The sequence below is a fragment of the Puma concolor genome, chromosome B1 (assembly GCF_028749965.1).
Source record: "Puma concolor isolate L17-30 chromosome B1, mPumCon1.1.hap2, whole genome shotgun sequence".
NCBI classification, from domain to species: domain Eukaryota; kingdom Metazoa; phylum Chordata; class Mammalia; order Carnivora; family Felidae; genus Puma; species Puma concolor.
In genome coordinates, this window is record NC_141670.1 from 207,199,317 (window position 1) to 207,223,604 (window position 24,288).

Here is a 24,288-nt window from a genome sequence, read left to right on the forward strand (position 1 = left end):
CCGAACGGCAGCTTAACGGAGGGCAGTCTGGGGTGGGTCACCCCAGGGCCGCTTCACCCAAGTCGTCAGGAGCCACCGGACGGATCCCCAAGCTCATACGGCCGGAGACCCAACCGTGGCTCCCCTGCCCCACGTCCTGACTGCCAACTTTGGGGTGAGGGCAGGAGCAAGCAGCAGGACAGCAAGCTCGGAGGGGGGCCGGCCCAGTGAGAGAGGGCTCTGTCCTCAAGCAGGGGCGGTGGGGGGCAGCTAAGACTCCCGCAGTGCTCCCCGGTTCCCGCCCCGCCCACACCTCGCCCTCCCGACACGAGCTGACGGGTAAGGGTCGTGCACACACACGCCTCGCACGCCGGTGTTCCTACTTATTAAGCGGGGCGAGGGCCAGCACAGCGTCTCAGAGGTTGGCTGTCTTCTTGAGCCACTCCTTCCGCCGTTTCTCTGGCATTTTCTTCTCTCTTTTCTAGAACCTCCCTAACGGGCAAATGCTGGGTGTCCTACACGAGGATCGTCTTTGTCTACTTCCATCTCCGGTTGCGAGTTTCGCCCTGAATTCAGAGGCGGTCTCCCCTGCTCGCGTGTCAGGGTCCACCTGTGTGTTTGACCGGTGCAGCCTCTGAGTCTGGATCCTTCGCATCTTTCTCCTTCCTGCCCACGGGGTCTCCGAGGTCCACGCGTGGCCCCTGGGTTGGGGGACTCACACCAGAGGCGCCACGCCGGGCGGTGGAGGTGGGTCAGCATGCGCAACACGCATGGAAGCTGGAAACCGTCCCAGACGATCAGGTGCTGGCCCCGCGTGAGAAGCCAGACGGCGCACAAAGACACCCCTGGGGATGTGCCTCTCCTCCAACACCGAGGCTCCACGTGGGGCACGCCGCCCCATCCGGGCGGCCCCGGAGCTCTCTCTCCACGGCGTCTTGGGATGGACGGAAGTTAAACGTTAAGGAACCTTGATACACCAGCGTCTTCGCCGGTGACGGCACCCCACTCTGCTGGGAGCCCTCCCCCCACCCAAGGGCATGAGGGTCCTCCTACACTTCCTGCTGCAAACAGCTGCGAGCCTGGGTTCCACCTGGAAATGCTGCAGGGCCCCCTTCATAGGATGTCCACGGTCTGACCACTGCCATCACCGTGAATCACAGTACGGTCCCCCTCTGCCGCCCACAGTCTGTTCTCACAGAGCAACCAGGGTGAGCCTATTAAAGCAATGCCTCCAGGGGTGCCTGGAGGGGCTCAGTCGGTTGAGCGTCCGGCTTCGGCTCAGGTCATGATCTCACGGTCTGTGAGTTCAAGCCCTGCATTGAGCTCTGTGCTGACGGCTCGGAGCCTGGAGCCTGCTTCGCATTCTGTGTCTCCCTCTCTCTCTGCCCCTCCCCCACTCACGCTCTGTCTCTGTCTCAAAAATAAGCAAACATTAAAAAAAAAAAGCAATGCCTCCAACTCAACCCCCACCCCCCCACCATGCACACATTTCAGTTGAGGGGAAACCCCAATCGATGAGTTCCGCATATGCTCAGACACCCGCCCCAACTATATGGCAGCTCCCGGGCCTGGGACCTCATCTCTGCAAGCCCACCCCAACCTTTTTTTTTTTTTAATGTTTACTTATTTTGAAGGGGAGCAGGGTAGGAGCAGAGAGAGCACCAAGCAGGCTCCACCCTGTCAGCACAGAGCCCCACACAAGGCTCAAACCCACCACCGTGAGACCCTGACCCGGGCAGAAATCAGGAGTTGGACTGAGCCACTCAGGTGCCCCCCGAAACCAACCTTCTGAAAATCCCCAGTCCTCCTGCCCCTGTGCCCTGTGCGACCTGTACACATCCTGTTTGACTCATGCCTCTCTCCCCATCAAAGCACACGTTCGGGGCCAGGAGCATTCGGCCACTCCCTCACGGGGCAGGAAGACGGAGGGCGGGGTGTCTGTGAGAAGCCCAACGACCACCGCGGATGCACAGGCCGTGCGAGGCAAACAGGAGGACAGGACACCCCGACAGTCAGGCACGAGCTGGCTGTACTGGGCAGGGAAGGTCAGGGAAAGAAAAGCGTGGGAAGAACAGGCTTGAGGCACCACTGGGTGCCGCGCAGAGACTGGTGGGTGGGGAGGCGGGTGTGCTATGGACCCCGCACCACGGTAGATGCCGCCCTCGGGAGACCAGAGGGACCGCTGCCCAACGGCAGAGGGGCGGCCCCCAGCTGAACCGGCCCGGAGGCCAGAGAAAGGTGCACACGGCTCCGTGAGGCCCCCGGAAAGGGAGCGAGGGCCCCGCGTGCCAACCTAGATGGCTGCAGACACATCCCAGTGTCCTCGGGCAGGCCTCCCCCGGAGCCGCTTGTCACTTCGGACGCCGGCCCGCTCGGCTCCCGAGCCACCGAAAGGGGAGCGCGTGTGCACGCGGGTGTCAGCCTCTCTACCCGGAGGGACCTGCCCCGGGAGGCTGGCCCCCGCGGCCCCGCCCCGCGCCTCGGCCCACCTCGATGCCGCTCTGGCGGGCCAGCTTCACGGCCGTGTTGTAGTAGCCGCAGCGCAGCAGGTGCTCCACCATCATGCGGTCCATGCGCTTCCTCTTCCACATGCTGGCCGCCGCGGGCTGGTCGCTGCTGTGCTCCTTGAGGTGCTCGATCCTGCGCTTGCACAGCTTGGCGCTCTCGTCCTCCGCCTGGATGGACTCCACCGCCTGCGACACGACACGCAACGGAGAGGCGCTCGGGACTGGGCGGCGGCCAGCCTGCCCCGCCCCCAACACCCGCAAACGGGAGGCAAGAACAAATCCGAGGACGGCAGGGGACGGCCCCGGGCCCGGGTGACGGGCGGCCAAAGGGAGGGTCCCACACACGCCCCGGAGGCAGGTGCGGCTGCATCCGTCATTCCCGAGAAGGCAAGTCAACACCCACGGCTCTGTGGCCCCCACCTGCTCTTCCGCGACGCGACTTTTTGCTCAACGTGCTCTGCTGCTGTGCTGCCAGACACGTAGTTTTGAACTCGCTTCCCGGTTAAGTAAACCACCTGTTATGTCACGACTACCTCTCGTGACACTTTGTGCGTCTCCCCAGAAGTGTTACGTGCCGGCGCCGTCTGCAACGGCAGCCGACTCTCGAGCACCACCGACCGTGGCGCCGGTGTCACAGCCGGCTGGCGCTCGTCGGGCACGGTCCGCTCCTCTGCGGCTTCCACCTGCTGCCAGGGTAGCTGCTAACCCTTTGGAAGTGGTTTTCTTCCTCCTGCCGCTTTTCAGATTTTTCTGTCTCTCTTTTCAGTTTCACGATGTGAAATCCTAGGTAGGTCTATTTTTATTTGTCCCGTTTAGGACTCTGACCTGGCGACTCCCGCAGTTCTGAAAATCTCAGCCATTCCCCCTGCACCGTCCCTTGGCTTTGGTCAAAGTCTTTGCTCTATTCTCCCAGGCCTCCTACCCTCTTATGCATTTTCGCGTTCTCCTGCTCTCTGTGCTGCATTCTAGATAATTTCTTCACACCTACCTTCCAGTTCACAAATTCTCTCTTTAGCTTGGTCTGACTGTTAAATGTTGAAAAGTCTGTTATAAGCAAACACTTGCGTCTTTCGTCTCACTTATTATACTTTTAATCTCTCGAAGTTCTGTTTGGTTCGCTTTAAACCCACTCACACTGTACACTTCCCGTCCCCTGTGTCCCCCGCAGATGGTCTCAGCTGTCTGTTCTTCAGACGCGGCGGAGTCGGGTGGGGCCCGACAGCCTCCACGCCGTACCCCCCGAAGACCGCGTGGCGTCCACCATTTCTGCCGTGCCTCGGCCACACGTCCCGTGTGTCCGGTCATCTTACTCGACAGATGTGACGCCCTGACAGAAGCCGTCCCCCGCCCGAGAAGCGCTGCGGTCCGCCTGGCGCCTGGAGGTACCACCGGTAGGGACCGCTGACACCAAGTCGAAGAGGAGGGGTCGTGGCTCACCTGGCTGTCCCGAAACCGGCTGCGATGTCTGCCCCTGGGGCACCCTCACCTGACAAGCAGGGCTAGTGGGCCCCGGCCAGCAAGGCCCTCAGAGGGCTCACCTGTGTGATGCAGTCCCCAGGGCGGCAGGGGGTCCCGCCCTTCTCTCCTCTTGTCCCCTGCCCTCCGATTCTGGCGATAAACTTTGTCTCGTGAGCCCTTTGACAGTTCAGCGAGATGTTTTACAATAGCTTCTGGTATTTTCCAGGTTGTTCTCACTGGGCGTAGTGTACACCCTTCCTAGCTCTCCCAGCTTCGTGAAAAACCCGACACAAAGTTCTGAGGTGAGATTCTGGAAGTAAGAAGTCATCTGTCTCCCCATCTGCACCTGGGACACTCTGGTGCCAGGACGACCCGGCCTCACAGGAAGGGGAGCGTGGAACTGGAAGCCGGCCTGCCATTCCCACAGAGGGCGCAGGGCACACACGGCGTGGAGTGGCTCGCCCCTCCCGCACTCTGGCCCTGAAAGCCCACCTCCCCACCTCAGGGCTGCCTGGCCTCTGCCGTGGCCCCGATCCCACAGAAGACGGCCCCTTTTTGGGACAGCCCGGGCACACGGTGAGGCCGGGGCCACGGACCCACGCCACAGCCCGAGCACCGGGGGGCAGACGGGACGGTCCGGAAGCAACACTCACCTTCCTCTTGAGGACGCTGAGCTTCTCCACCACGCCATCCAGAAGGCTGACCACAGAGTCCACGGCGGGGCAGCCGCTCAACGTCTTCTCCAGCTCGGCCACCACCATGGTGACGTGGCTCGTCTCTCGGTCAATGTTTTTCTGAGCAGCCCGGAAGCGTTTATTCAGTGTTTCATAGGGCACCTAGGGAAGAGAGGCAGCTGGCGTGTGAGCACCCGCCGTCCTATGTGCAGGACCCCAGACCTCCTTCCTGGTACTTCGTCAGGCAGAAGTCCTAGGCTTCCAGCGGTCTAAACACACGTCTACTACCCACAAAGGGCCTGTGTGAACCGAGGACCATTCGTGTTCCTGGACGAGGACACTAATGTGAGGATGTGTCCTGTCCCCAAATCCACAGAGGTAGTGCAGCTGCACTCTTTCTGGAGAACATTTACGGGTACATTGTGACGAAGTAATCCCCAAGTTCATCCAGAATGACAAACAGTTAAGAAAACGACTGAAAACGCGTAGTGCTGGGGGCTGCAGAGGGCCCATGATGGGCCCGGTGGGGGCAGCGGGGACGTAACAGCGGGGACGTAACAGCGGGGGGTCACGCAGGACGAGGGGGAGGGCGCGCCAGCACCTACGGGAAATCGTGAGCGCGCGTTTAACTACTACGTGAACCGCCTTCCCCTAATACCCACCAAGGATGGCGTGTCCTTCCAGAGAGAACACCCCTCCCAGCCCTCCTCCCGGCTGCGGGCCCAGCACTTCCCACCCACCGAGGGCCAGCAGTCACTGCAGAAGTCTGTGACAAGCCGCACCAAGCGCACACCTTCCCTACAGTGGTGCCGACCACGGGGAAGGATCCGCTCCCAAGGGGCACCGCGCTCGGTGGGGAGGAGCCGGGATTCCCAGGGGTGGAGACGCCAAGGTGACAGCATAAATCAGAAGGGCCAGACCCGGCCAAGGAGGGCCACAGCAACAGGACTCTTCCCCGGGACCCGGCTAGGCCACCGCCGTCCTGTCCCGGCTGCCACTCCCACCTCGCCTCTGTTGGGCACACAGTGGCAGTGGGCAAACACTCCTGTCCACACCTTGGGTCTTATCGGCCCAAGAGGCGCGACACCACTGGACAAGCCACGGGCGCCACACGGGGAGGTCTCGTCCCCTGCAGCCTCCACGCTGGGTCCGGCACGAGCAAGACACGAGAGTCTCTGAGAGGAAACAGAGCAGGGCCGTCCCCAACGTGGGGTGACACACGACCACCCAGGCACCTGCGCCTCTTCGGCTGCGTGAGGTCGACGGCCAACCAGGTCTGTCCTGATCTCACGGTCCCTGACGGGCGTGGACGAGGGGGAAGCTGCAGGCAGACGGCCGGCCGCAGACACGCACCTGTCCCCGCACCCAGGGGAAGAGACACCCTGCGCCGAGCCTCAGTTCTGTCACGCGTACCTCGCAAGAGAGTAACAAAGCGCAGCACAGAGACCTGGGTGCTCGCGCTCGCTCGACTCCGGTCAACCTCAGAGGAGGCGCCGAAGCCGGGTGCTGGTGGGATGCTGCCGCGAGCAGACTCCCTTTCAGAATCCTGGGCTGTTCTCAGAGCCTCCACCCACCCCAGCGGCCCCGCAAACCGACCGTGTGAGGACAGGTGTGTGTCTAACCTGACCCGGCCGGCGCTTTCGTAAGACACGATAAACAGGATTACTGCAAAATGTACTGAGACAAATCCCGTGACGCACAATAACAAAAGCTTCAAAGTTTTACTCTCAGATTCAGACGTTAAAACTACACTTCAATAAACGCGGTCAAAAGGAAAAGAGGAAAAGTCACACGTCCACACACACAGTCAGTCCGAGCACGCACCAGGTGACGGTAGCGTCCCCGCTCCACGCGGCTGTAAGGCAGGTGAGCACCACTGTGCTCTGTCACCCACGCTGGACACGGTCGTGCTCCTAAGTGCCAGCAAGACTCTGCGTGGTCGACATACCCGCGCTCAGCGGGTGACAGCAGGGACTCACAGGAGTGACGTGTCTCAGCATCCCGCCTTCCGCTCGGGACACCCGGCCCGAGGCTCGTCCCACGGGGCCAAAGGGGACACAAGAGGAGGGTCCCAAGCAGGTGCCACAGGCTTGAGCCCTCCACTTGTAACTTGTATCCAAAAAGGAAGCCGGCAACGCCCTGACGTTCACCTTCAGTGCGTCATCAACATCCAGGCCCGACAACGCATGTTGTGAGGTTACGAAGTGAATTACTCTCTCTCTCTCTCTCTCTCTCTCTCTCTCTCTCTCTCTCTCTCTCTCGAAGACCTGATGCGCTTCTGGGTGTGGCTAACAAAACCACGTGACAGCACTGCTGGTGGCGCCGAGCCCGGCCCGGCCGTGCTCCTCTCCTGCCCGCCGTGTGACGCGACCCGAGCCCGCCCCTCAGCCGCCGCTCCTGGCTCCGACCTCCGGATGGCCCTGCCGCGTGCCTCCTGCGCCACTCCTCCCACCCGAGGACTGGCCTCCTGCCCTCCGGGCTCCGGCCCCTGTGAGGGCCTCACCTTCTGCTGCCCACACCCCCATCTGCCCAAGCCCCCCACCAGCCTGGGCCGCACCCGGAGGTCGGCGTGGGGCCAAGGCCAGGGATGTGAGCGCCCGCCACCGCCCCTCCGCAAACACGCGGCAGGAGCTCCCAGAGCACGGAGCCGCCTCCTGGGCCAACTTCCGGCCCGAGGACACAGGGCAGCTGACCCCGGAAAGCTCCTCAGCCTCTGCCCGCAGGGCCCGCAGCCTGGGGTCCCTGCCTTTCCCCAGCTGCCCCCTGCCGCTCCGTCACCAACGGCTCCTTCACAGGCTCCTCCCAAAAGGCCTTTACCAAATGAAGGAATGGAATTTCAGAAATGCTGAAGATTCTGAACCAAGCAACCATCATTCAAGAAGGAGGGCAAAATTAAGACACTTCCAAACACGGAGACACTGCCAAGTTGAGCACCCACAGCCTTTTCTGGGAGGAAGACGACTCAGAGAGTCCTCCACGAAGCAAGAATAACCACATGAATGAGAAGAAACAACAAGATACAAGAAAGAGCTGAGAGGAAAGAAACGAGTAAAAAATACAATCAAACCAAGAGGGGAAAAAAACAGGCAGTTAGTTTAAAAGGAAAAAGAAAATCCATGGCCTAAGTAATGTGGATATGGGGACGATAAGTTTCAGAGATTCTGAAAGAATCCCAAAATAAGAGGCAGACACTAAAAACATACGCTTAAACGTATAGACAACAAAACAGAGGTAGACAAATGGGGACACCAGGCTGAAAGCACCCAAGGGAAAGGGCTGGAGCAGACATTTCTCCAAAGAAGACGCCGTGGCCGACCCATGAACGAAAAGGTGCTCGGCGTCACCGAGCCTCAGGGAAATGCAGAGCGGAACCAGGAGACCCCACGTCACACCCCGGGGGAAGACGGCCCTCCGAAAAGCGGGTCCACGGGCCTTGGAGAGGGTGTGGGGAAACTGGGAGCCCGCGCTCTGTCGGTGGGGACGTAAACTGGTGCCGCCGCTGCAGAAACAATGTGGCGGGTCCCCCAAAAATCAAACAGGGAGCCCCTGTGATCCGGTAAGCCCACGCCCGCCTCCCCCTGCGACCCAGCAAGCCCACGCCTGCCTCCCCCTGCCATCCAGTAAGCCCACGCCCGCCTCCCCCTGCCATCCAGCAAGCCCACGCCCACCTTCCCCTGTCATCCAGTAAGCCCACACCTGCCTACCCGTCACCCAGCAAGCCCACGCCCGCCTCCCCGAGACCCAGTAAGCCCACGCCTGCCTCCCCCTGCGACCCAGCAAGCCCACGCCTGCCTCCCCCTGCCATCCAGTAAGCCCACGCCCGCCTCCCCCTGCGACCCAGCAAGCCCACGCCTGCCTCCCCCTGCCATCCAGTAAGCCCACGTCCGCCTCCCCCTGCGACCCAGTAAGCCCACGCCTGCCTCCCCTGCCATCCAGTAAGCCCACACCTGCCGCCCCCTGTGACCCAGCAAGCCCACGCCCGCCTCCCCCTGCCATCCAGCAAGCCCACGCCCGCCTCCCCAAGACCCAGTAAGCCCACGCCCGCCTCCCCGAGACCCAGTAAGCCCACGCCCGCCTCCCCGAGACCCAGTAAGCCCACGCCTGCCTCCCCCTGCCATCCAGTAAGCCCACGCCTGCCTCCCCCTGCGACCCAGCAAGCCCACGCCCGCCTCCCCCTGCCATCCAGTAAGCCCACGTCTGGCCCAGGTGTGAGCCCAGAAGAACTGAGAGCAGGGTCTCCAAGAGGTGTGTGCACCCCACGTTCACAGCAGAAGCATTCACATCAGCTAAAACGAACAAGAACCCAGAGTCCGTTGACAGACGCGCAGGTAAGAAAACGTGGTCCACCCGACGAGAGGAAGTCCTGACAACTGGTGTGACACGGGTGACCTTGCAGGACACTGTGCCAAGTGGCATAGCCAGGCACAGAAAGACTAAGCCGTGTGATTCTTCCTACATGAGACAGAGGAGCCGTGTGATCAGAAGCACAACACAGAAGAGCGGCTGCCGGGGGCTGGGGGGCAGGGGGAACTGTTTAATGTGCAACCGGGACTGAATGTGTCCCCCATAGTTTGTGCATTGAAATACCACCCCCACTGGGATGGCGTATGGAGACGGGAGCTCTGGGAGGTGACTGGGTTACCCGGGTGGGGTCCTGAAGACTGGAATCAGCGTCCTTACAACAGGGACCATTCACTCTTCACCACACGCAATGCAGACGGACGGTGGCCATCGGCAACCCGGAGGAGGCCCTCACCAGAACCACACCGGCCCAACGCCCTAGCCTCCAGAGCTTGGAGAATACCTTCCTGGGGCTTATAAGCACGCGGTCCACAGCACTTTGGATTGACTGAGACAAACGGGTACATAGTTCCAGTTGCGCAAGGCGAAAAGGTCTGGACACCTGCCGCACACTTAAAAAGGCCTGAGATGGCTGGTTCGCATAACGTTTCACCACAACGAAAGCGATATTCCCGCTACTGATGTTACATGACAATGGTATCTGATTTCAAGACTTAACCGTGAAGCTATAGCAATCAAGACAGTGTGGCCTTCGTGCAGCAACACAGGGACCGGCGGAGTGTGGAGAACCCCGAAATGGACCCTCATCGTGTTCTGTCCAAGGAGACAAGCAATCCAGGGCGGAGAGGACCATCTAGACAGTGACATGGGAGGGGGAAGGCTTCAGTCTATAGCTCAGGTGGTCCATAAACCCCGCCTTAGAAGATCATGGACTCAGGGACCCAAACAGAAAAGCTACAACTACAGAGCTTCTAGATGGGCACACAGAAGAAAATCTTCATAACCCTAAGGCAAGCAAAGTTTTCTAAAGAGATATAGAATGCACTAACTATAAAAGAAAAATTGATCAATTACACCTTATCAGAACAAAATTCTGCTCTTTGAAAGACAACTTAAGAATAAAGACAACTATGGCAAGACTAGGAGAGAACATTTACCATATGGAAATCTGACAAAGGACCTGTACCTAGAACATACTTAGAACTCTTACGACTCAAGACCAAGACAATCCCATTTTTAAAAATATTTATTTTGAGACAGAGACAGAGAGAGAGAGAGAGAGAGAGCGCACATGCAGGGGAGGAGCAGAGAGAGTGAACCCCAAGCAGGCTCTGTGCCACCAGGGCAGAGCTCCACTCGGGGCTTGAACTCACAACCGTGAGATCATGATGTGAGCCTAAGTCAAGAACCAGACACTCAACCGGATGCACAACTGACTGAGTCACCCAGGCGCCCCTGGGAGGGTTAATTTTATGTGTTGCCGACCTGACTGGGCTACGAGGTGCGCAGACACTGGGGGAGACACGGCTCTCGGTATGAATGGCCATCAGCATTTGGGTGATGGGCTGAGTAGAGCAGGCGGACTCCCCAGCAGGGGTGGGCCTCCTCCAATCCACCCAGACCTGGAGGGAGTAAGAGGCTGGGAGGAGGGACTCTCCCCACTCAACGGCAGAGCCAGGACGTCAGCTCTTCCGGGCCCCCAGGCGCTTTCGACTTTCTGACCCCGGCTGCTCCGGCTGCTCTCCAGGGGCTCCAGCTTGCGCACTGCAGACCTCAGCCTCCGTAATCCCATGAGCCAATTCCTTCCGGTCAGTCTCAATCTCTCTTCACCTCCCCTCTCTGTTTCTCCCTCCCTTACTGGCTCTGTCTCTCTGGAGAGCCCTAAGACTTCACACCACCTGCTGGCCAGGCTGAGGACACCTAGATGCCATCGCTGGCACCTGGGAAGACAGTCTGGATGTTTAGTACGACTAAACACACGCGTGTCGCTCAGCAACTGCAATCCCAAGAGAAACGAACACACGGTATTCACAACGACAGTTGTGCACAAATGCTTAGTAGTTTTATTCTTAAGCCCGAGACCGGAACCAACTTGGACGCCCACCCACGGGGATGGTAACCTGGTGCCCGCTGATGTGGGGTGCAGCACACTGAAGCTCAGACACAGGTGAGGGACAAGCGAGACCCAGAAGGTGATGTTCTGACACCAGGACCAGTGGGAGGGGCGCTTCTCCACCAGGTCGACTACCCCCTACCCCCCCCACTCGGCAACAGTGTCTGGAGACTTTTTTTGATCTGTCACGACTGGGGTGTGGTTGTGAGCCTGCCAAACCACAAGAGGAAATTAAATGAAACAAAGAAAACCTTATCAATTTACAAAAAGGAAACAGAAGACACACAAAAGCACAGGAGACAGAAAACAGAGTAAGGGGTGAGGATACGCCCACAGTATTAGTAATCACTGTGAACTGGATGGCTGTGGGAAGAAACACCAGAGCAAGGTTTTTTTCTTTTTAAAACACCTCTCAGAAACAGAGTAAGTAGACAGACAAAAGACAAATGGCAAGGAGAAAGCCACGGAGCGGGGCCGCCCAACGCAACTCTGAGTCGCACACGCGTGCAATTTCAAGTTTTCTAGTAGCCCACCCAGACTGCTAGACAGAGCCCACCCAGTCACCTGCTGAAAAGAGCAGGATTGAACGGATTTTTAGTGGATCTTATTTAATCCAACACCCCCCAAATATTTACAGACATTTTGCATTACCTTTTCTCTTTGTGCTAAATCTTTACGAGTGAGTGTACGTTCTATTTCACACTTAGAGCACGTATTTGGACCAGCAGCCCTGCAAGCACTCACTGCCACGCGGGGCTCAGGGCGGCTGCGCTGGATTGTGCCACCACGGAAAACCCGGGGTGAGGTCTGGGGAAACTCGGACCCCATTCGCGGCTGGCGGGGAGTGCAGATGGACGGCGGGGGGACTTGACAGTCGCCACCCAAACCATGCCGAACCTTTAACCCGGCCGTTCTAATTCTGTGGGTCCATCCGAAAGGCCGACCAGCACACGTACGCGGACCCACGGGCCACCGGCACCGGCCCGAGCCTGGTGGTGCTGTGCAGGAGGGCTCCCTAATCATCTGTTGAGATGGGCTGTACAAAATGCTGACAGGCTGCCGTTAACTTCCCAATTCTAAGTTGAAATACAACTCAGATATCATAAAACTCACCCTCTGACAGTGTACAACTTAGCTTTTAATGTTATCACAAGGTTGTACAACTATCACCACAAACACTTCCAGAACATCTCATCGAGCCAGAGAGAAATCCCTTACCTACTGAAGTCCTCCCCTTAGCGAGGCGACCAAGCACCAGTAGCCAGCTTCCTACCTACACGGATCTGCCCGCCCTAGATACGTCACATAAATGGAATCATACATTCTATGGCCTTTTGTCTGGCTTTTTCTTTTTTTTAATGTTTTTATTTATTTTTGAGACAGAGAGAGACAGAGCATGAGCAGGGTAGGGGCAGAGAGAGGGAGAGACACAGAATCCGATGCAGGCTCCAGGCTCGGAGCTGTCAGCACAGAGCCCGACACGGGGCTCGAACTCACGGACTGTGAGATCATGACCTGAGCTGAAGTCGGACGCTTAACCGACTGGGCCACCCAGGCACCCCTGGCTTTTTTTCCTTTATTTAGCATGTTCCCAAGGCTCCACACCATGATGTAAGTACTTCGATCCTTTTTATGGCTGAATAGTATTCCACCACACGAGTTTACCACATTTATTTACACACTCATAAGTTGACGGACATCTCGATGGCTTCCACATTTTGGCTATTATGGATAATATGGCTACAAAGATTCCCATACAGGTTTTTGTGTGGGCATCTCTTCATTTCTTCGGGGGCGATATCTAGGAGTGGAATTGCTGGTAACTCTATGTTTAACTTTTTAAAGAACTGCCACGGGGCGCCTGGGTGGCGCAGTCGGTTAAGCGTCCGACTTCAGCCAGGTCACGATCTCGCGGTCCATGAGTTTGAGCCCCGCGTCGGGCTCTGGGCTGATGGCTCAGAGCCTGGAGCCTTCTGATTCTGTGTCTCCCTCTCTCTCTGCCCCTCCCCCGTTCATGCTCTGTCTCTCTCTGTCCCAAAAAAATAAATAAACGTTAAAAAAAAAAATTAAAAAAAAAAAAAAAAAAGAACTGCCAGACTGCTTTCCAAAGTGTCTTTTATGGTCCCCAGAAGTCCGTGAAGAGTTCGGTTCGCTCACATCATCATCCAACACTTGCTACCGTCCATCTTGCCAATTACAGTCGTTTCAGTGTGCATAAAGTGGAATCTCACTGTGGTTTTCAATTTGTATTTCATTAATGACTAATAATATAAAGCATTTTCTCACATACTTATTAGCCATTTGTATATCTTCTCTGGAGAAGTCTATTCAAATCATTTGTTCATTTTAAAACTGGGTTCTTTATGTTATTGAACTATAAGAGTTCTTTGTAGATTCTGGATACTACTAGATTCTTTTTTTTCTTTTTAATTTTTTTTTTTTTTAACATTTATTTTTGAGACAGAGAGAGACAGAGCATGAACAGGGGAGGATCAGAGAGAGAGGGAGACACAGAATCTGAAACAGGCTCCAGGCTCTGAGCGGTCAGCACAGAGCCCGACGCGGGGCTCGAACTCACGGACCATGAGATCATGACCTGAGCCGAAGTCGGACACTTAACCGACTGAGCCACCCAGGCGCCCCACTACTAGATTCTTATTAAATGTGATATGAAAACATTTCTCATCATTCTGTCCTTGGAGGCACAAGCTTATCACTTAAAAAAATCTTTTTGAGAGAAAGAGAGAGAGACAGAGCACAAGTGGGGCAGGGGCAGAGATAGAGGGAGACACAGAATTGGAAGCAGGCTCCAGGCTCTGAGCTGTCAGCACAGAGCCCAACATGGGGCTCAAACTTCTGGACTGTGAGATTATGACCTGAGCTGAAGTTGGATGCTCAACCGACTGAGTCACCCAGACGCCCCAAGCTTTTCACTTTTGAAGTCCAACCTTCAACAACCAAGAATTCTGTTTTAGTTTCTTATGCTTTAGATGTTCTTACTCTTACATTTAGCTTTCTGATCCATTTGGAGTTCGTGCTTGCATATGGTGTGAAGGAAGAATTCAACTTCATTCTTTTGCAAGTGGATCTCCAGTTGTCTTAGAACCATTTGTTGAAAACCCTCTCCCTTCCCTATGGAACCCTCTTGGCACCCTTATCGAGAATTATGTATGGACTTATGTCTGGACTTTCAGTTGTAGCCCACGAATCTATTTTTAGCCATTTAGCCAATAAGCAAGAAGTGTAATTTGGGGGCCCCTGGGTGGCTCAGTCAGTCAAGCGTCCAACTTCAGCTCAGGTCATGGTCTCATGGTTCGTGAGTTCAGCTTAGAGCCTGCAGCCTGCTTTGGATCCTGTGTCTCCCGCTCTCTCTGCCCCTCCCCCACTCACACTTGCTCCCTCTCTCTCAGAAATAAACATCAAAAAAAAAATTTTTTTTTAAGTGGAATTTGTACTAAGTTTTGAAACCAGGAAATGTGAGCCCTACAACTTTGTTCTTTTTCAAGATCATTATTGGCTGAATGTTTGGGTCTCCACCCAATTCCTATGTTGAAGCCCTAATCCCCAATGTGATGGTATTTGGCGTTGGGGCCTTTAGACATAATTAGCTTTAGACGAGGTCACAAGTGTGAGGCCTCTATAATGAGATCAATGTCCTCGTGAAAGGAAAAGACCAGCATGCATCTTCTCTCATGTGAGCACACAGTGACAAGACAACCACCTGCAAACCAAAGAGGGTCACCGGGAACCTGAATGTACTGGCACCTTGATCTGAGACCTCCCAGCCTCCAGAACTGTAAGAAATAAATGTCTGTTGTTTAAGCCACTCCAGTCTATGATCTCTTGTTATAGCAGCTTGAGTGGACTCAGATAATTAACTGTCTTGGCTATTCTGGATTCCTTGCATTTCCATATGAATTTTTGGATTGGCTTCTCAATTTCTGCAAAAGAGCCAGCTAGTATTTTGATATTTGATACGGATTGGGTCGAATCTGTAGATGAATCTACTGCTATCTTAACGGTGAAGTCTTATTCCTAAGTACTTTATTGTCTTTCATGCTCTTATAAAAATGTTTTCCATCCCTTTTTGATTGTTCGTTTCCAGGGTGCAGAAGTATAACTTGTCTTTGTATATTTATCTTGTGTCCTGCAACCCGGCTCTCGCTCTAGTTTATCAGTTCTATTGAGTCGTGTGGGTATGTATGTGCATTCCTCATGACTTTTCGTATACGAGATCATTTCATCTGCAAATAAAGTTTTGTTTCTTCCTTTCCAATGTGAATGCCTGTTATTTCTTTTTCTTGCCCAACTGCCCTGCTTACAACCTCCAGGACAAATTTGAATGGGAAGTGGCCAGAATGGACATCCTTACCTCTGTCTTAGGGGGAAAGTTTTCAGTCTTTTACCACTAAGCATGACATTAGCTGTGGTTTTTGCATAGATGCTCTTCATTAAGTTGAGGACGTTCTCTCCTTTTCCTATAAATGGAGGATTTTTATCATGAAAAAGTGTTGGATTCTGTCATGTGCTTTTTTCCCTGTGTCTATGGAGATGATCGCATGGCTTGTGCCCTTTATCTATTAACGTGGTATGTTACATTGATTTTTGCATGTTGAACCAACCTTGCATTCCTGGGGTAAATCCCATTTAGTCATGGTACACAAACCTTTTTGTATGTTGTCAAATATAGTTTGCTAGCATGTGGTTGTGGATTTTAACACCTATATTCATTCATAAGAAATATTGCTTTACAGTTTTCTTGGATACCTATGTCTGATTTTGCTATCAGGGTAATACTGACCTCACAGAATGAGTTGGGAAAAGTCCGTTTTTATTTTTTTAGAAAGAGTTTAAGGATCAGTGTTAATTCTTTTTTAAACATTTACTAGAATTCACTAGTGAAGCCATCTGATCCTGGGCTTTTTTCTTTATGGAAAGTTTTTTGTTTTTTTTTTTAACCTCTTTTCATATCATAGCCTGTTCAGCCATCGGTTTTTAACCTACAAAATAGCAATTTTACATGGTTCAACCCGATACATTTTCCCTTTGTGCTCCTTGCCCAACATTCAACAAGAAAAAGAGGTTTTGGATCTTTCTCATCAACATGAATCAGTTCTTTACGGTTCATATTTCATAAATTTTTAAAAAATTGTTATTTGCTTTTATTTTTGTAAGCTTTTTTATTTAGTGTTTATTCATTTTTTGAGGGGGGGGAGGGGCGGAGAGGGAGACACAATCAGAAGCAGGCTCCGGGCTCTGAGCTGTCAGCACAGACCCCAATGCAGGGCTCAAACCCAAGAACCGCGAGATCAAGACCTGAGCCGAAGTCGGATGCTCAACCAACCGAGCCACCCAGCACCCAAATAAAATTGTTATTTGCTTTTAAATTCTGGTTCTATTTTTATCTGGGTATCCCCAGGATTTAAATTTGTATTAATCAAATGTACTCCGTCTTTCCTTGCTAATATGTTGCATGACAACTTCTAAGATCACAGGATTTGTTTAGCTGGCTGATGTTAAATTATACTTCCTCCAGTACATTTTTCCCCTTCAGTGACTCATAAAAAGTAATCCTTCCTGTTTTCATGATTGAAACAGAATCTGGCAAACACCGTAAGTTAAGTTTTGTAGAAAACATCTGTACTTTCCTCCAGCTCTATAGCGATCCTCCTACACCATGTCATCTGCCTGAGTGTGTGTTTGTTCAAACCTTCTCCGGTGTTTGCTCTGGGATTGCTGACAGTATTTGCTGACAAAGAAACGCACTTTAGTTTGTCATCATAATGTCTGCAGCCATTTTTACCAGCACAGGAAGGAAGTATTTCCCCAACGGCGCAGGACTTATCTTTCACAATGAAGAAACCTCACGAGGGGTCTCGACGTATTTATTCCAAAGCTAGTGACATCTTCTAAAGTGTTCGACTGAGCCCTGAATGGCGGGAGACATCTCTCTACATCCCAGAGATCTCTGTCTCACGTTCCTGCGTGTGGCATGAGACGTCTCCCCAATCACAGCAGCTCCCTGCTTCCCTGGGCTGACCTCCCGAGCGCAGCACACACCCCGGGGGAGGCTCGTCCGGTTTCCAGTGGGTTTCTTGAAAAAAGACGTTTGCCGTCAGCTTCCGGGGGCCATCGCGGGGAAAGGGGAAGAGCACAGCCAGCGCCCCCATGACCTCTTCTCCGGGTGCGCGACCGTCTCACCTGCCGCCTGCTGGGCACTCGCAGAGACTTCTTCCCGCGCTGGCCCGTTTTAGAAAGGGAGGTACGAGGAAAGCGGCGCGAGCTCCAGATCGAGTCAGCCCGAGTCAGCCAGCGCGCACGGCGCAGCCGAGCAGCACCGCCGCGGTGGGAGCACCGGGGCCGCGCTCCACGTGGTCGAGCGCCCGCGGCCCTCGGGACGGGCTCGCCGACCCAAGGCGACGCCAACCGCCGGCAGGCCCCGCCATCCGCTCGCGTCGGTGGCTCCAGCAGCGCGGGCGTCCCGGCTGGTTAGCTGCGACGGGTACCCGGAAGCAGCTCTGCACGAGGCCCGCACGTGCCTCGGCGTCGGGCAGGCCCGGCCCGACGGGCGCCTCCGATTACAAGTGAGAAGTATGCGATCGGGGGCATCTTCGGCCGTCAGCGTCCTTCCGACAGACACGACGTTCCCTGCCGTTGCCAAGGTCGTCCTCTAGGCCTTTCCTGAGAAACCACGTGGCGTCTCCTCAGTGTCCATCACCGGCAAAGCTCACTGTGAGACTGTATCTCCGTTGCCGTTTTGTTTACCGTGAACAACATTCCCCACGAGGCGCTTCTCCACGAGGTGCTTTAACGGGTTATTGCTGACACAGAAAAGTGACTGATTTGGGGGTATTTTTCGTGTGCCCGTTACTGTGTGAAACATTCTCATTAACTGGAGTAGTAATTTTCCAGTTAGTTTGCTTGTGTTTTCTGAGTACATAAACACGTCTCATCTGTTCGAAGTTACATTTACTCGTGTTTCAGTTTTTACTTCTTTGGACAGAAATGCCAAAGTAATGTTTAATAGTTCATTTCCTTTTTTGTTTGTTTTTATTTAAAAACATTTTTTTAATGTCTTACTTATCTTTTTAAAAAATGTTCATAATGTTTATTTATTTTTGACAAGGAGCACGAGTGGGGGAAGAGCAGACAGACACACACAGCATCCGAAACAGGCTCCAGGCTCTGAGCCATGAGCACAGAGCCCAACGTGGGACTCGAACCCACGAGCCGTGATACCATGACCTGAGCCGAAGTCAGATGCTTAACTGACTGAGCCACCCAGGCGCCCCTGTTTGTTTTTATTTTTGAGACAGTGCAAGTGAGCGAGGGGCAGAGAGAGGGGGAAAGAGAGAGAGCATCCCATGGGGGCAGAGAGAGGGTGGGGGAAGGAGGGAAGGAGACAGAGAGAGAGGGAGGGAGGGAGAGGGGGAGGGAGAGGGAGGGAGAGAGAGACCGTCCCACAAGGGGCAGAGAGAGGAAGAGACAGTGAATCCTGAAGAGGGATTCAAGCTCCACCTGACACGGGGCTCAAACTCATGAACCACGAAACCATGACCCGAGCCAAAGTTGGATGCTTAAGTGACTGAGCCACCCAGGTGCCCCTAATGGTTCACTTGTTAAATGAATTATTTCTTCTCTGCCCTCCACAAAGTTTACAATCCCAGGGGTCAGAAACAGACAGAAGCAAGATACAGAATGTCTCAGATGACAGTAATGGCGAAGAAGAAAAACAGAGAGGAAGATGATGAGGCTCCCAGTTTAAATAAGGTGATCCCACCTTGAGGGAGATCCCTAAGCAAAGATCCGAGACCGTGAGGGAGTAAGACAGATGACCCCCTGGAGGAAGAGGGTTCCGGGCAAAGTAAACAGGTACAGAGGCTCTGAGGAGCCACCAGCACATCCTCTAGCAGCAGGGAGGCCACCGTGGCAAATGCCCAGGGGAGCAGAGGTGGGTGAGGAAGAGGAGGTGGGGGCAGAGGCAGGGGTCAGGGCCCAAACCCACTCTGGACCCACGGAGAACAGGGAAGGTGCTGTCTGGGGCAGCCTTGTGGTAGCTGTGCCGGGCCCGGGCAGAGCAGGGACCGGTTAGGAGGCCACCTCAACCCACAGACACATGGGGGCTGCGGCCACGGTGGCAGGAGGAAGGCAGTGAGCTGCGGGAGATTCTGAGACGCCGGGGAGCTACAGAACGACATACAGACGTTAAGCTGTGAGGACAGAGGGGTCACGGCCCTAGCCTGAGACCGGGAAGACGGGGAGGAGGCAGACAAGTTAAGAAGTTCAGATCTACTCATGCTGAGCTACGTCACAGAGATCCAGGTGACCCTGGACCCTGGGCTCCGGGGTGGGGGAGATGACCTTTTGGCAGTGACTGGTACGCACGGAGCGTCCTCGGAGCGCATGAGATCACACACGGTCACCAAGACGGCGCATGGTCACAGCCGGGAGGAGGGGGCAGCTGTGAGCTGGGGAGGAACCTGGCCAGGGGGGAGTCCTGGGGGCCCGACAGGACCCTGTGCAGGGAGGAGGGGCCATCAGTGGGTGCTCCCTGGGAGACACCATCAGGATCACGGGAGGCCCGGCCAGAGCGCCGGCGGGCAGCATGGCTTCTAATGGGGCCTCCGACAAAAGCAAGCAGACAGAGGTAGTTCCGTCAGGCTGTGATTAAAGCCATAAAGAAAGCAAAACAGAGGAAGGGACAGATCACAGCAGGAGCCACAAACCCCAATTTCATTCAGGCCCAGGGCAGCAACAAGCCCACAGCCAGGCTGTTTTTTTTAAGGTCCCTTTGAAGCTAGATACAGCCAAGCCCAAGCCCTGGCCTCCGAGCTTAAGCACAAATGCTGAACAGCACTTCTGGGAGGCCCCATGGAGGGAGCTGGCACCTTCTCCCCTCCTCTCCCTCTCTGTGCTGCCCGCGACACGGCGGCCGCGGTCCCACGGCCAGGGCAGAACAGCAGGGGATCACAAGGATCGTGGGAAACACAGGCGTCAGAACACCCCCAGGTTTTGAAGGGACCCTGAACAAGCGGCAGGAGAGCGCGGGCTCCACATGGGACGGGCCGGCCGGGCGCCAAGGAGCAGGGCAGGGCATGGTTTTGCGGGCCGTGTCCTCCAGGCCTTGCCCAGATGTACGGAGAGACCCAGCAGGCGGGAGTCCAGGGGAGGCCAGGCGGGAGTGGCAGGCCGCGGCACAGAGACCTCCCCAGGGCTGGCGGCTGCCACGGTCACCCCGGGCCGGAGGATGCCAAGGGAAGAGCAAAGGCATCTGCAGAAAACAAACCATGAGAGGAAGCGAGAGAATGGCGCCCCGGGGGCCGAGAGGAGGAGGCAACCGCCTGGCGACTGGCACTTATACCGAAGGCGAGGGGACTGTGACCTAGGGGCACTTCTGACTCAGACCGAACAGACATGCGGGAGGAGGGGGCAGAGAGAGGAAGCAGCAGCTGGAGGGCACGGGGCGACCAGAGCCGTGTGCGCGCTGGTGGAGCGAGCCAGTGAAAAGGGGAAACAGAGGCAGGAGGAAGAGACGAGAGTGCAGGAGCCACGGGCCAGGCAGGGCGAGCGGACCACGAGGGGAGGGCGGCAACCGTCGTGTGGGAGGAGCTGGGAGGAACGTGGGGGAAGCGGGGGGGGGGGGGGGGGGGGCACAACGAGGAGGGGACAGTCAGCGAGGCCATCTGCACAGCTGGGTGTGTTCCTCCCTTAGCCACATTCGGCCACACTTCAGTTATTAAACTACTTAACAACACTTAGTTACTATTACTTAGTTGTTATTCAAACAGCGAACAAATCGGTTTCCTCAGAAAGCTTTCAAGAGTGGCCCCCAAGTGTAAAGAAAAACAACGCACAGCCGTGAAAAGCAGCAGCTACCTCTGGAGACCGTGCCCTGCCCTGATTAGGTCAGCACCAAGCGGCCCCACTCATCCAAAGCCCCAAGGGGGGTGCCGCGCTGCACACACCGGCCGGCCTCCTCCTTCCTCTAGTGCTCGGGGGTCTTCCCAGCTTGCTCCCCACTCCTGCTGAGCCGCACACGCGGTCCGTGGGGAGGTCTGGGCCCTCGGGGCCCCGCTGTCACAACCTCCGTGAGGCTCTGGGGACATCCTGGGCCCTACGGTTCCAGTGGGACTGGATGCCAATGGTGCCAGGGTCCGCCTAGGCTCCAACACAGCCCGCGGAGCTTTTCCCCCAAGTGCGCGTGCCCTGGCCGCCCCCGGAGGGCCATCGCACCCCCCACTGCCCCACGCTCGCCTGACTCCACGCGCGGTTCCGGGATCTGAAAGGCTGGCACCTACTTGTTTAACAGCTCCCTCCCGCCAAGCCCGGTGGCACCAGGATGGGGACAGAGTTCTCCGGGAGCAGCAAGGAGTGCGGGCCGAAGGAGCTGGCACCTCTACCCTGGGGTGCCTCGCGGGGGGGCTCCTAGAGGGGGGCGGTACCAGCAAGCCCCGCCTTCGGACCTCACGCCCTGGACCTCTGGCTGCTGCCTGCCTGGCGCCGGGCTTCCCATGCCTCCAGCTGCCACAGCCCTTCCTCTCCCGGCACAAGGCTGCTTCCAAGCATCATGAGCAGAGCGGGCACATCGACCTGTGCCCCCAAGTGTCTTGTCTGTGGTCAAGGATCTGAGCAGCGGTGCAGAGGCCAGAGCGGAAGGCCGGGAGGATTTCGACCACGCTCTAGCTCTGGGGGGTTCTGGAAGGCGAAGGCAACACGGGGCTCTTGCAGGGAAGAGCAGATGGGACTCCGGAAGGTTCTGGAGGTCCCACCAGAGGAAGGGAACCAGGCCCCAGGCCGGATTCAAGTAATACAACCACCTTCTGGGGGAGGGAAGGGCTCACTCGGTCAACCAAACGATCTCAAGGGAAAGGAAGTAAAGACCCAGCCGACTGCCACTCTCTAGGGCTCAGAACAATCAGGATATCTGTCCCTTAAGACCAAACGCTCGTGCCGACCACCCTTCCTCAAACTTGAGAACCCACAGTCCCTAAATCCCCAGCTGAGTCTGGGAAAGTTCACCGAAAGCTGGAACTCTGGGCCTCGCGCTGGCACAAGCCCGGGACGCTGAAACACTGCCGTAGAGGACGCCGGGACCCAGGAGGTAGGCCCACAGACCCCGCTGCGAGCACTGCCCCAGGCCCCAGCCTGTCACGAGTTAGGGAGAGGGGCCAGCTGGGAGGGGGCACTGAACCTCCCTCCTCCGGCTGGGAGGGCCCGGACGAGGTCCCGGGCGAGACTCCAGATGAGGAATCAGGGTCCGGAGCCAGGTCTCCCAAGGACCGATTCTAGACCACTTCTCCTGGGCTGTGATGAAAACCCCGCCTAACTTGGGTAGCGGTAAAGGTCTCTAAAAAATTATCGTAGTTCAGCTCTCTGAGGGAAAAAAAAAAATAGAATGCGCCCAAATATTAACAGGATGATCAGAATGATTTGGAAAATAAACATAAGGTCCTCTTATGAGAGAACGCTTTTTAAAATGTAATTACATGGGGCGCCTGAGTGGCTCAGTCGGTTGAGCATCCGACTTCGGCTCAGGTCACGATCTCGCGGTCCGTGAGTTTGAGCCCCGCGTAGGGCTCTGGGCTGATGGCTCAGAGTCTGGAGCCTGCTTCCGATTCTGTGTCTCCCTCTCTCTCTGCTCCTCCCCCGTTCATGCTCTGTCTCCCTCTGTCTCAAAAATAAATAAAACGTTAAAAAAAAAAAAAATGTAATTACAGCAGGGCCTCTGGTTCAGGGCGCTGACAGGAAAAGCCTCGACCAGGCCCAGGACACAGGGCTCGTGTCCCACCGACCCCCCTCTCCCTGCTGTGGTCAGAACATAAAAACAGGTTCCGCAGAGCAAACTCCCGGCCGGTGGCTCTCACCGGGACGCTTCTGCCCCCCCGGGGACGTCTGGCAGTATCTGGAGGCATCCTGCGGGCCTGCCGCTGGCATCTGGTGGGCAGAAGCTAGAGGCGCTGCCGGGCCCCCGCCACGCAGTCGCCCAGCCCGAACGCGCCTGTGCTGGCCACGTCGCCCGCCGCACACTGGAAGGCTCCCGAAGGAGCGGGTGCCCGGGTGGGCACGTGCGGGCAGCAGCGCCTCACGGCCATGCCATTCTCGTCCCGCTTCGCCAGCGGGTGAGAGCGGTGCCCACCAGGGCCCACGAGCCCCCTCCCGGCCCCGAGGCTGTGAGGAACCTGCCCCGATTGGCCGATGTTCTGAATCGCGAAGACCCCTGTCCCATCACGTGTGAGGAGGAACGGCCGTCGGGACAGCAATGGGGGCTCGGCCCGGCTCCCACCACCCTGCTGCACAACGCACCCTTGAACCGGAGAAGCGAGCACCGGCCTCTCAGGACACCAGCCCCTCAGCCCTCACTCCCCTCGCCCTGATGTGGATTCGGTGTCCCTCCCGCCCATGGCACCTGCATCTGTGACCGGCACAGCTCCTAAGCGTCAGGCCTCCCAACGTTCTGTGGAATTCTGTAGAATTCTGTATTAGCGTGCGTTCCTAAGGCAAGGGTCCCTAGCTTCCCGGTGAAACTTCCTCATTGTGCACTAGGAATCACTCCCGAAAACTTCTAGAAAAAAATGTTAACTCTCAACAGGGACACATGTGTCAACAGAAAATTTGTCATAGGTGATCTAAATCTGTGAGAGGATATGGTGGAAATAGCTTCTCTGATCGCAAAAATTCATCTAAAAGCTTTCTAGGGGCGCCTGGGCGGCTCAGTCGGTTAAGCATCCAACTTCAGCTCAGGTCACGATCTCGCGGTTTGTGGGTTCGAGTCCCGCGTTAGGCCCCTGTGCTGCAGCTTGGAGCCCGGAGCCCGCTTCGGATTCTGTGTCTCCTCCTCTCTCTGTCCCTCCCCCGCTCATGCTCTGTCTCTCTCGGTTTCTCAATAATAAATAAACGTTAAAAAAAAATGTTTAAAGCTTTCTAAAAGCTGGGTGCCCGGGTGGCTCAGTCGGTTACGTGTCCGACTCTGGATTTCAGCTCAGGTCGTGATCTCGTGGCTGGTGAGACCGAGCCAGGTGTGGAACTCTGTGCTGTCAGCGCAGAATCCTGCTTGGGATGCTCTCTCTCTCTCTGCCCCTCCCCCTCTCGCTTGCCCACATGCTCTCTTTTGCATGCGTGTGCGTGCTCTCAAAAACATTTGAAAAATCCTTTTTTTTTTAAGTTTATTTATTTTGAGAGAAAGAAAAAACATGGGTGGGGCAGAGACAGGGAGACAGGGAATCCCAAGCAGGTTCTGCATTGCCAGCATAGAGCC

General features: G+C 55.9%; 1 protein-coding gene across 2 annotated transcripts in view; it reads right to left on the reverse strand.

The window, feature by feature from the left end:
* The window catches only part of MAEA (macrophage erythroblast attacher, E3 ubiquitin ligase), a 37,810-nt gene that overhangs the window by 11,341 nt on the left and 2,181 nt on the right, over positions 1 to 24,288 (reverse strand). For both annotated transcript variants that reach the window (XM_086705657.1, XM_086705656.1), the window contains exons 2-3: positions 4,598 to 4,780; positions 2,469 to 2,672 (exon numbers count right to left, since the gene is read on the reverse strand). In XM_086705657.1, the coding sequence (XP_086561783.1) occupies positions 2,469 to 2,672; positions 4,598 to 4,780 (387 nt within the window). The remainder of the gene's footprint in view (positions 1 to 2,468; positions 2,673 to 4,597; positions 4,781 to 24,288) is intronic.